At 35.2% G+C, this 12,294-nt stretch overlaps 1 protein-coding gene across 1 annotated transcript; it reads left to right on the forward strand.

Moving 5' to 3' along the window:
* The first annotated feature begins 1,065 nt into the window (after window positions 1-1,065).
* On the forward strand, window positions 1,066-8,196 carry LOC104897903 (probable serine/threonine-protein kinase At1g54610). The gene is made up of 8 exons (XM_010684874.4): window positions 1,066-3,064; window positions 3,977-4,261; window positions 4,388-4,705; window positions 5,282-5,509; window positions 6,173-6,273; window positions 6,794-6,902; window positions 6,987-7,292; window positions 7,764-8,196. The coding sequence occupies exons 1-8, from the start codon at window positions 2,540-2,542 to the stop codon at window positions 7,965-7,967; spliced, it is 2,076 nt and encodes a 691-aa protein (XP_010683176.1). The 5' UTR covers window positions 1,066-2,539; the 3' UTR covers window positions 7,968-8,196.
* Window positions 8,197-12,294: the final 4,098 nt, after the last annotated feature.

A 12,294-nucleotide genomic window follows, 5' to 3' on the forward strand; every position in this document is an offset into this window, starting at 1 on the left:
AAGAAATGATATTCCATTTTATTTAAAATTTTCTACATATTAAATTATAATAAGAATTATTCATCAATATAACCATCGGCTTCAAGAGAGTACATATTTATATATATATATTTATATTTATATATATATAATCACTTACAAAGTATATAATACATTCTTATTTTGAAATTCAGGTTAATGTGTAAGAATATAACTAATCCAATTAAATAGTGTATTAATGTTAATTAAGTAGGTTATAAAACTTTGAAAAACTTTTTTTAATATAAGAAAAGATAGGACACCCTATTATTAGCATTAGCTTAATGAGTAATATAATATATTTGTATTAAATTGTTTCAAAAGAAAGAAATGTTATTTTGTCTTCAGATAATTTTTTCCCCGATAAAGACCAACATGAGATTATAGAATAGTTGGTTAGTACATTTGTATTTCAAAATGAGAGATTATTATTTTATTTTTTTGATTCGGTAATTTACTGGCCCAAGCAGGCTCAGCCCTCATGAGGTAGGGGGTAAGAAGGGGATCTCAACCCATAAGGAAACTTCCAGAGATTGGAAACTAGAGATTTATACCCAGAAGCAAATATCCACGCAAACACCCCAAATATGTGGTTGATGAGAGTCGAACTCCCGACCATGAAATTGGGAGGTGGGAGTTATGAGTTGGAGTATAGGGAAGGGGTGTACATGTGGCAAAATGACATATTTTTTACTTGGGTTTAAGATATAAGATATAGATAAAATAGATACCAAAGATGTTTTGGCTTAGTTGTTAAGATTGAGGTGTTGTGAACAATAGGTCACAGGTTCGAATCCCCCTCCCCTTCTTTGTACTTTGTATTGCTTTCTTGGCTCAAATGGATCAAAAAGAATATATACTTCATCCGTTTCATAATACTCGCTACACTTTCCATTGTGGGAAGTTTCATATTACTTGCTACACTTCTTTTTTGAGCAATAAACTCTCTCTATTTCTCTCCTCTCACATGGGTCCCTTTTCTTTTTACTCTCTACCTCTTTTTTCTCCAAAAATTACATAGGAGTCCGTAAATTGAGAAGTGTAGCGAGTAATATAAAACGGATGAACTAGATAAAATAGCTTAGACGGCTTATTCTTTTAATTTTACTAAACTAAACAACCAACGAAGAAAAAAAATGCCACCCAGGACCCACACCCACCTACAGCATAGTTTTTAGTTAAGGTAGTTGGACTTCATTTCATCATTTTAGTTGTTTTTTTTTTTTTTTTTTTTTTTTTTTTTTTTTTTTTGAGGGGATCATCATTTTAGTTGTTAGTTCCTCCATCTTCATGCATCTTTTTCCCTTCTCTGTCAATTTCTCTCTCTCTCTCTCTTCTTCATTTGCATTATAAACAGTGGCTCTTCGCAAATTTAGGATTCCCCTTTTACCTCTCTCTCCCCTATTTCTTAACTCTTATTATACACCTGCTTGTAGTCGTCTACATGGCTTTTTTTTTTCTCTAAGACCCTATCAACCCACATTCCATTTGGAAAACAGTACACAAAAATCAATCTTACTACTAAAATATAGTAACATACTATCCTTTTATATTCTTTTTACTTACCAATTTCTAACATTTTATTGTTTCAACTCATTAATCAACTAATTAGAAATGGTAGTATTATTCTGTTTTTAGACATTTCTTTTTATTAGTTTAGTAGTAATTAGTAGTAATGCAGTTTCTCCTTTGATTTCTGAGCTTTTATATTGTCAAAAAATTAATTTTTTTAGCTCTTGGGAAGCGCCGGTGAGGGTCCCACCTGGCCACCTAGACCAGAAATTCTTCTTCATACAAAACCATTTTTTTTTTTAATCCTAACATTTATTTCTTGTAATTTGTTGGATTTCTGGTCTGGGTTTTCTCTTTAAATCATTTTATCTATTTCCCACATTTGAAATATTCAAATTTATTTATTTATTTGATTATTTTTCTCCTTGTACCGAATCTTAATCAGAGCACAATTGTTTTCAACTTATTAATGAACATTGCCAAAAATTATTAGTTTGACATAGTTTTATTTCGAACTTTTGATCATTCCCTTAATTTTTTTGATCAAATGATTCTTTTTTAACAATAATTCCTTTGATTGATCATTTCATTGTTTTTGTTATTTCTTAAAAGAAGCTGGGTTATATTGCATTTGACTTCAATTTTCTCGATCAAATTTTAAGCCCACATTGCTATATTTGCAAATCAACAACAATTGCATTCATTGAAATTCTGGGTTTTTCTAAGATTTTAGGATAAGCTAGAAATCGAACCTGAGGTTTTCGAATTATTTTTGGGTTGTTGATTGAGTTCTTCTCTTGTGAATAGGAGAACCCAATTGATTAACCTGATAAAATTTGGTGCATTGTTGTAATTGCTATTTTGATCAAAATAAAGGGTGGTCAAATTTAGTTTTAAGGGTGTAATTTGGTTTTTTAATGCCAAGATATCATAAAAAAGTGGGGGAAAAAAGTATTTGCATACAAAGTGTTTGTAGAAAGGTGGCTTAGAAGGTGAAAAAATTGTTATTATGGGTTGCATTTGTTCAAAAGAATCATCTAAAAGTAATGATCACAGAGAGGTGAACAAGTCTCAAGTGCATTTGCTTCCACCAACAAAGAGAGAAGAGGTAAATGGGTATGGTGAGGGGTCAATCAGGAGCAGGCCTCCATCAAGGGTAACATCTGCAACCAATCATTCCGGGTCGTTGAGTGGGTCGAGTCGAGCACCATCAAAGGTCAATTCTGGTAGTACTCTTGCCAATGGCTATTCAACTTCTCTTTCTAATAAACATGTGGATGATCATCAAGGAGAGAAAATTAAGACGATCATTGTCGAAAGACCATCATCAAAAGGGTCTCATCATAGAAGGGCAACTGTGGATTTGGGTGCTGATGGAGGTCAAAAGCCAATGTCTAGGATAAGTAGTATGCCACGAGGCCGTCATGGGGAGCAGGTTGTTGCTGGCTGGCCTTCTTGGTTGAGTTCTGTTGCAGGAGAAGCAATCCAAGGGTGGCTGCCTCGACGAGCAGATTCATTTGAAAAGTTGGACAAAGTCGGTTTTTCTTTTCCTCTTTGGTTTTCTGTGCTAATTTTATGGTTGTAAATTTGTGCATTTGCTGTATTTTGGGTGCTTTTAACACACATTGATTTGCACCTATTGTGTGCTCATCTGTTGGGTCATCTTTACTCAAGTTTTCTACTTGTGATTCTTCTCAAGCCTGGTACTGGTAGCATGTTTTGTGTCTCATCTTTGCTGCTTCTGTCAATTTCTGTTAGCTCCCTTTTCCTCAAATGGTACTCTATTATTCAGCTTGCAGCTTAAGTAGTGCGCGCCTGTATTCTACTTGAACTCTCATTCTCGCTACTACATGGATGGTTGAAGTCTTTAAGATCTGACAAATAGAGTTGTATCCCAAATCATTGTCTCGAAAATCTTGAATATGTATGATGTGGAATTGTTAATTTGATATACAAGGATAGACCTTTATAGCATGACCTGGTGCTTTCTTGTAGCCAACAGCAATTCTTTTGAGAAACTGACTCTGAATTCTTGAGACAGTATGTGCACTATTGAAATTTCCACGTTTGCATGGTTCAGTATCAGGATTTAAGGCTCTTGCATTGTAGAATTTGTAAATTGTTGCATCATTTATTGAGGTGCTGCTGGAAACTAGCAAATGCTATAATAGTGTGTTCGGCTTTTCAATTGAATGATCCAGTGAGCAGAGTTGATTACTAACTTCTATGAAGAGTCAGATATGTTCATCTTGTATTTGCAAGACAATAGTTTGCCAGCTGATTTTGTTTCTGATTATCACCCGGATTGGCTAGCTGATAGCGTTCATCTTCCTATATATGTTTGCACAATTGTTTACAGTATAAAAGTGCCTCGTTGTTTTACTTCATTGGCCAAGTTCTTAAAATGCAAATTTATGATTCCTATCTATTTGTGACTTATGCACAGATTGGCCAAGGAACTTACAGCAGCGTGTACAAGGCTCGTGATCTTGAAACAGGGAAAATAGTTGCTATGAAGAAAGTGAGGTTTGTCAACATGGATCCAGAAAGTGTTCGCTTCATGGCTAGGGAAATACTTATTTTACGTAAACTAGACCATCCAAACGTCATGAAGCTCGAGGGGCTAGTCACATCAAGGATGTCAGGAAGCTTGTACCTCGTGTTTGAGTACATGGAGCATGATCTGGCAGGTCTTTCAGCAAGGCCTGGCAATAAATTCACAGAATCACAGGTACTACCTGTTTCCTTTTATCATGGAACTGTTAAAACATTTACCTAAAGGAACATTCATTTTCTCATTTGTAAGAATCTTTTTATATGCTTTCTTTTTCTTCCTTTAATGATGACATTCTTTCAGATAAAATGCTTCATGCAACAACTGCTCTCTGGACTAGTGCATTGCCATAGTCGTGGAGTCCTTCACCGAGACATCAAAGGTTCCAACCTTCTCGTTAACAATGATGGCGTGCTCAAAATTGGAGATTTTGGTCTGGCAACTTCTTTCAAGCCTGGCCAAAAGCAGCCATTAACAAGTCGTGTAGTAACTTTGTGGTATAGGGCCCCTGAACTTTTGCTGGGTGCAACGGACTATGGAATCGCTGTAGATATGTGGAGTGTGGGTTGCATAGTTGCAGAACTTTTTGCTGGCAAGCCAATCATGCCGGGACGAACAGAGGTAATTGATATGAACCTGTACCTTGGCTGTTTCTCTTTTGAACTCTTAGTAATGCAAATTCAAACGTAAGATAGGTTTATGCTATAAGATGGCCAAAGCACCCCTCTCAATAAAACGGTATATTTCTTATGTAAAGTTCATTCATATACTCACCACATATCCAGTAAGAATTCATTTTACCCAATAACTACTGCTATTGATATTCTTCTTCTTTGACACAAGTATTTAGTTAAAATCTCGAGAATTGAAGAACTTCAGCCATAAATAATATATAAAATATGCATAATCCTAGATTGATCATAATTCAAGTATCCTCTTGCTCACGAGCTATTGATGTTCTTTGTTTCTTCAATAACAATGACAATGCCAATCTCTTATAAAATCACCCAGAAATATAAATACCTAATAGAGAAACAGTTAAATTCTAGCCACAAATTTGACTTCCTTTAATTACTATTAACAAATACTGTGATGATGTAGTTCATAAGCTATTTAGATATCAATGTCATGGCTCTATGTTTCAACAATAAACATGCGTACTTTAAAAGTTTATGCGTCATTTGTGAACATATATAGGTGGAACAAATGCACAAGATTTTCAAGCTTTGTGGTTCACCATCTGAATCTTACTGGAAGAAAACAAAATTACCACATGCAACTAGTTTCAAACCCTCACAACCATATAAGCGTCGTCTCATGGAGGCATTTAGAGACTTTCCTTCTCCTGCTTTAGCGCTTGTTGACGCCCTTCTCTCCATTGAACCAGAGAAAAGAGGAACTGCTTCAACTGCACTGAAGAGCGAGGTAAATAAACGTGTTATTTGTTCCCTTCATTTTTCTTAATTTTACAATCTGATTCTTTTGTGGATTTTTCATCATATATTCTTCATTTCTGAACTACACTCTTTGCTCGAGTTACTATGTCGAAAATAATATACAGCTTTCTCTTTTATATCAGTTAGTGCTTGAAGGAGAAAAGTACATATGAAAATGAGGAAGTTGATTTGAAAATTGAAATATTATTGCGAAAATTGCAGGACTTGGAGATTTTGAGGCTCAACTTTTTTGTTGCTCCTGGAAATTTATATTTGTGGACTTATTACTTATGTTTGCTCTATGGCTAAGATTTATGACAAGAAAACTTATTACTGTAGATTGTGAATTCCATGGAATATATATGACTACATGACCTTTGATGTTTTACAAGATGGCAACACTACGTCTATTAATAGGTTGTTAGTCCTCTGGTTTTACCATTCAAGTAACCACATATATCCCTAGATATATAAATTATGATAATATGCTACAACTCTTTATGAAGAAAATTCCATGTGATATTTCAAGTTGCTTGACCTTACACCTGTTTGGAAAACAGGGAATCAGTGAACTTTTTTTGCACTCATTTAGTAGCATGTTCTTGAGAATTCTAATGTCTTAACTGTATCTAATATGGCTTTTTTGATACAGTTCTTCACGACGCACCCACTTCCTTGTGATCCATCGAGCTTGCCAAAATTCCCTCCCACTAAGGAATTCGATATAAAACTCCGAGATGAGGAGGCCAGAAGGTATTTATCTGCGTTCATTTGAACCGCAGTTGATATTCTTGTCAGACATAGTTGTTTTAGATAGCACCTCAATGTCTCTCTCTAAAATTTGTGTGATGTTGAAAGGGGAGGAGAGAGGAGATGGAGGGAGAGTTTCATAACTAAGTTTTTTCTAAGTTGCAGTAATCGTTCCTATAGTAGTATCACACTCTTAGCATACAAATAAAGTTGATATGGATTCATTAAGAATTTTAATGTCGTACGAAAAATCTGTGTTGTGATTAGTCACACAAGTCAATTTTTCGAAAATTTAAGGAATTCTTGTCTTCTAAAAGATCATCATATAGTGCTCGTAAACTGAATATCGCTATTAGAAATAGATAGTGACTTGTTATAGCACTCTCTTTTCAGGATGCACCACATAGAAGGTGATGCTTGTATATGTGCCAGCTGATGTTTTACAAGGCATAGCATATAATTGTTCAATAGTAGTGGCTAAAAATATAATCTTACATGTAAATTGTCTCTATATTAATACCAGGCGAAAGGCAGAGGCCGTAAAAGGACGAGGGCCTGAATCTGTTAGGAGAGGTCCAAGAGAGTCCAAGCCAACCCCAGAGTATGATGCTGATGGAGATGTCTCTTTACAGGTACTTTTTCACCCTTAGCCATCTGATGATGTTGATTCAGTGTGCTGCATTTACCTGACGTCAAATGAAAACATTTGATTGCAGGGACAAAAGGGTGCGCGAAATTACAAGGCGCAAAGAAATGGAGGGAGTGCCTTGACAACAGAGGCAGACAGGCGAAACACACCCAACGGAAAGTGTAGTACTATGGTTCACCCAAGTGCTGTTGGATCGACGTGGAATAAGAAGTCAAAGGATGAAAATGATGCGCACGAGGCCCCTGGAAGAACTATAAGCTCTTCCAAAAATGGACCTGATTCAAGATCGCATAGACTTGGCATGGCTTCAGGAGATGCGGACCTTTCAAACTTATCTAACCGAAGTAATGAATGGGCTTCTGGCAAAGACAATGTAAGTAATCTCTTAATTACCTTCTTTTTTAAGTATCCAAGTTTTTTTGCATCCTTTTATATAGCACGCTTCATTATATATGTTGATTTTTCTCCTAGTCTTTGCTTGGTTGGGCAGAAAACATTTTCAATCGAAAATCATTTTCCATAAAAAACATTTCCCTAGGGGAAAAAACAATTGTTGATTAATTTTCCTTTGTTTAATTTTCACAAAAATGTTAAGGGAGAAAAGGAAGAATGAGTATGGATGGACATTGATAAAAAGGAAGGTGAAGAATGAAGATGAAAATGTAGCATTTTTACTTCTAAAAAGGAAAAATATTTTTCACTATTAGAACTATTTACCACCTAGAGAAAACTACTTTTACACTTTTTACAAGCCAAAAAAAGGACAGATACTGTCTTGTTACTTCACTTTTAAACATTCTAGGGGATTCCACTAATATTTTCTGTACTTTTTTCATTATAAAAGGGTTACATGCCAAAGAAGAACAGGATGCACTACTCTGGACCTCTGGTTCCTACCGGGGGAAATCTTGAAGATATGTTAAAAGAGCATGAGAAGCAAATCCAACAGGCTGTCAGGAAGTCACGCACGGAGAAAGCCAGAAATAAAACAAATGATGATGTTTGGGAGGTTCAGTTGCAAAATTCTAATGGAAAAAATGGTTGGTAACTTGTATAGCATAAGCAAAAGGTTCATCATCTTCGTTGATCTGGTGTCTCGAGTATTTGAAGGAGCTCATAACAACATCTGAGAGAAGTAGAATTTTACGTACTAATTGCATTGATTAACCAGGATATGAACAGAGCTCCATAAAGTACAGGAAAAGAATAGAATTAACACTTTTTTTGGTTTTGCCTGGTTTATTATAGTCTTTGGTATGGGGAGATTTATTAGTAAAGCAAGAGAGTTGGGGATGAGGGGAGTGGTAAATCCAAGCATATACATGCATGCATATAATGGATTAATGTAGAGTGCCAATTTGTATGTCCATATTTGCCTGTACTTAAATTTGATTTCATTGCTATTATTTTATGCCTTTTTCTATTATTTGCTGAACATCAAGACACATACATCTTGATGCTTGACGAAGCCCACGAGCTATAAGGATACATCATACATGACAGCTATAGATACCAAAAAAACAGTTGTAGAGCTGTTTGATCTGACTTGGTAATGATCTTTGTAAATGGTGACTTATAACAAACCTTGTACTAATCCACAAACAATTTGAACCCAAAACCCGATAACAGAGTTGAATTGAAAAGAAGCAAAAATGGTTTGAACCTCAACATGACTTGCTATCAACCCAAATCACGCGATTTATTTACCTGACTTTGCCTCATTGGTTGTTTACTCAACCTCTAATTATCTGACCTGAATCACTCACATTGAAATTAACTGAAAATTGGATTAACTAGATCCATTATTGGACTTTCTTGAGGAAATCTAAGGCAAACTAATATATTAATCGAACTACGTATTTGATTATCGAAGTATGTTCTAACCCAATATTTTACGATTATATTACTTAATAATATAATAAGAGAACCACCAATAATATTGCCTTCAAAACTGTCTTGAATGAGATGCATCAAAGTCATTTTTATGACTGAGATAAGTTCCAGTTTATGACATTTTTGTATCAGATTGAGACATTTTTGTATTAGTTTAAGTCATATATTCATTAGTTTATGATACAAATTCATAGGTATAAAAATTTAACTAGTTTTATTCCTGTGTGCCAAACCGCAACAATACACATATAATAGAACATAAAAAAGTACTAAAAAGCTTTGCAACTTCATGATGTCTTCCATGTGGCACCTTCCCTCATGTACTAAATACAATCGATGCCACCCTTCGCATAAGCGATTCAGAATATTAGCTTAAACTAAAAAATGGGTGTGTCTTCATCGTAAGTAAATGAGTTTTGGGTCCAATATGTTCGGATTAGATAAGCTCCCAATTGTATCTAATAATTTTTTTATCATGTGCAATAATATCCATAAATTCCAATCATGGCTAATCAATTTAATAAGTTCAAACAAGGCTTTAAAACTAATTAATATATAGTTATTAAACATTAATCAATATGTTTTCTTTGAAAGAAATTTTCATTAATTGAACGTCAAACGGCATCTACAATAAGTATTAAAGAAAAAAAAGATATAATTAGACAAGATCAAATCAAATTCGTCTTCGAAAAAACTACAATGAACCAAATCGAGGAATACATCTCAACTCCCTAGTATTTGCTAAATCAAGCAGTTATTGATGGTGAATTATGTCATTATGACATAGTTTGGGGAAGAAAATTCTTGATTTACCCATGTTGACCGCATCCGCATTTTGAATACCTTTGTGTTGGTGGTCTTGAACTTCAACCAATAGGAATAATTTCCCATAACATTTTTTAAACTTCCACATGGGAAGAAAATAAAAACCGACTTCAAACTCCTATGAAAGGAGAGAAAGAACCCAAAAATTGGATAGAAAACTCTCAAATTAATTAATATATAGTTATTAGTCAATATAATAATTTTGAGTTAGTATCCTATGACTGAGTTAACCTCAAATGCTTAATAATATGATTATCAATATCATTATAGTTTTATTAGTACTCCATAAGGATAGGCATGGATCCAGAATCCGATGACCAGATTGGACTATTGGAGTTGACCCCATATTTACGTGTTCATGTGCCAAATTATAAGACGCGTTGAGTTTAGGTCAGATCCAAGTCTATGTGTTTAAAAACGAGTATGAATTTTGTACATTTAGATCTAGACCTTCCCCAAACTTGATCCACAAATCCATTTAATATTTTAAATAATATAATATAAGATGGAGGTGGTGGTGGTGCCTAGGCTGGGTGGCTCGAAGGTGGTGGTGGGGTTTTTCATGGTCATCCTTTATGATGTTTGTTTGCCTAATTAAAGGAACGATTTACTAAGTAGTTGGTAGGCTTGTAATATTAGGGTGTGTTTGGTTGGAAGGAAATTGTTTTTCGAGAAAACTATTTTGTTCATTTTGCTCTATTTGGTTTAGACCAAATTAAGGAGGATAAAATATGGGTTGAATTTCATTTTTCAAGAGTGAAAAATTACTTTTCCTAGGAGGTAAAGGAAGTCATACTTTTCTCCTCTCTATCAAACGATACACAACATAAACAAAGAAAATTGGGTTCAAAAGAGAATGACTTTCCTTGCACCAAACAAAACAAAATCAATCAAGAAATTTAAAAAATAATTGTCATGAAAAAACAACTTTTAGTTGGAAATGTTTTCCTTACCATTAAAAACAGTAAGATGAATAACCTTTAGGCTGCCCTCGCACAAAACCCAGGCCAGGTCGAAGCACTAGGAAGAACAAGAATGGTAAGGAGAATTCTCTTTCAAATGCCCCTCACTTGGTGTGATTTGAACTCTCTTGACATTAAGGTTATGAGGTGAAATCGACACCAAATGAGCCAAGTCAAGCTCGATTAAAAAAGCGAGTGTTGCCTGTTTTAAATTTAATGTAACAAATAACTATATACATCAATTTTACATACTTTAGTTTTATTTAATTTTAACTTTTGACTTACACATTTGCTAACATATAATTTTGAATCATTTTTAAATGCTAAAAATATATAATATTGGAGATAAATTTAACATCTTAAAGACTGCGATTTGTTTTACGATTACTCAAAATTGTTGAATTGTGAGTAGTAATATACTTTTTTCTTTCAATTATAATTTCAACATAATCTCTTGCACATAATTTAAAAAAGTCATGTGAAAAGGAGAGAAATAAATCTGCCGTCAATAAAAAACCCTAACCCTAGGGAAACAAACTCTCTCTAGAGAGATTCCATGCTCCTCCACTAAGCCGACAACGTCTGCTTCTCCGCCGCCTACTTTTTCCACCGTTGTTCGTCTGCAGCAACATCCTGCCAAAATTACTGCAAATTCCCTTTGTTGTGCCAAGTGTTCATCATGCAAAGCTCGTTGCAACAATCCCAATTTGTTTTCTTGTCTTCACCGCTCCAGTTTTCTTAACCACCACTTATTTAAACCTTTCTCTTCGGAGATTTTCTTTACAAAATCACTAAAAAGTTTCCAAATACTTTCCCCAACAAATCACCAACAGAATCTTCCTTTGCAAAATGCTTCCAATCATTCGAGTCAGCCCAGACCTTCTAACAGGGTTATTACTCAGAGGATAGGGATATTAATTCATCCCCCACCTTTTACCTCCCTGACTTTCCACATCCAGTTGCCCCATGCGGTGATTGGGATTTTTTTTACCACTCTCCTCCAAATACTAGTTTTGTTTCCAATATCGTTAATAATCATTGGGCAACTCGCGAACCAATCAGAGTTCGTCGTACTGGACCATACTTTATCTTTGAGAGTCATAATCTACTGGACAAAGATGCTCTTCTTTCCCTCAAAACCTCTTTTATTGATGGCAAACCCGTCACTTTTCGCCCGGCCTCTGAAAACCAAGTTCCTGCTTCTGTAAATTTCAATATGGCGAGGATCTGGGTTCGGGTTCAAGATCTTCCCTGGGCTTATCTTAACACGGAATGGGCGGTTCGCATTCTAAGCCATGTAGGACTGGTTGAAGTAGTCGACAGTGACCACCAAGGTCTTCCTAATCAGTCGTTCCTCCGTGCAAGGTTAGTGGTTAATCTTACTAAACCTTTGATTCCGGGTTGTTTTCTTCCTTTAGATGGAGATCGTGTTGCCTGGATCTATTTTCGCTATGAGGGTATCTATAAAGTTTGCAAAGAGTGTGGTTGCGTCGGCCATAACACTGGAAGATGCCCATTATTCGCCTATGAAGCACAAAAAATAATTCTACGTCGAGTTAAGGATTTCGAGGATTCTGGTATGATTATTCTTCAGTCAGAAGAGGAAGAAAGCATGAATGCTGCAAGTCCCACTTTACAAAGGTCTCCTCAACTGGGGTTAGGTTTCCCATGCATTGTGTCTGGATTCAGTGGTAA

The sequence above is a fragment of the Beta vulgaris genome, chromosome 1, assembly GCF_026745355.1.
Source record: "Beta vulgaris subsp. vulgaris cultivar EL10 chromosome 1, EL10.2, whole genome shotgun sequence".
In the NCBI taxonomy this organism is placed as follows: Eukaryota; Viridiplantae; Streptophyta; class Magnoliopsida; order Caryophyllales; family Amaranthaceae; genus Beta; species Beta vulgaris.

Coding starts and splice junctions, on each gene's coding strand:
- LOC104897903 (XM_010684874.4), top strand. CDS start 2,540: ATGGGTTGCATTTGTTCAAAAGAATCATCTAAAAGTAATGATCACAGA. Junction 4,262..4,387: donor ATAAATTCACAGAATCACAG/GTACTACCTGTT, acceptor ACATTCTTTCAG/ATAAAATGCTTCATGCAACA. Junction 5,510..6,172: donor CAACTGCACTGAAGAGCGAG/GTAAATAAACGT, acceptor TTTTTGATACAG/TTCTTCACGACGCACCCACT.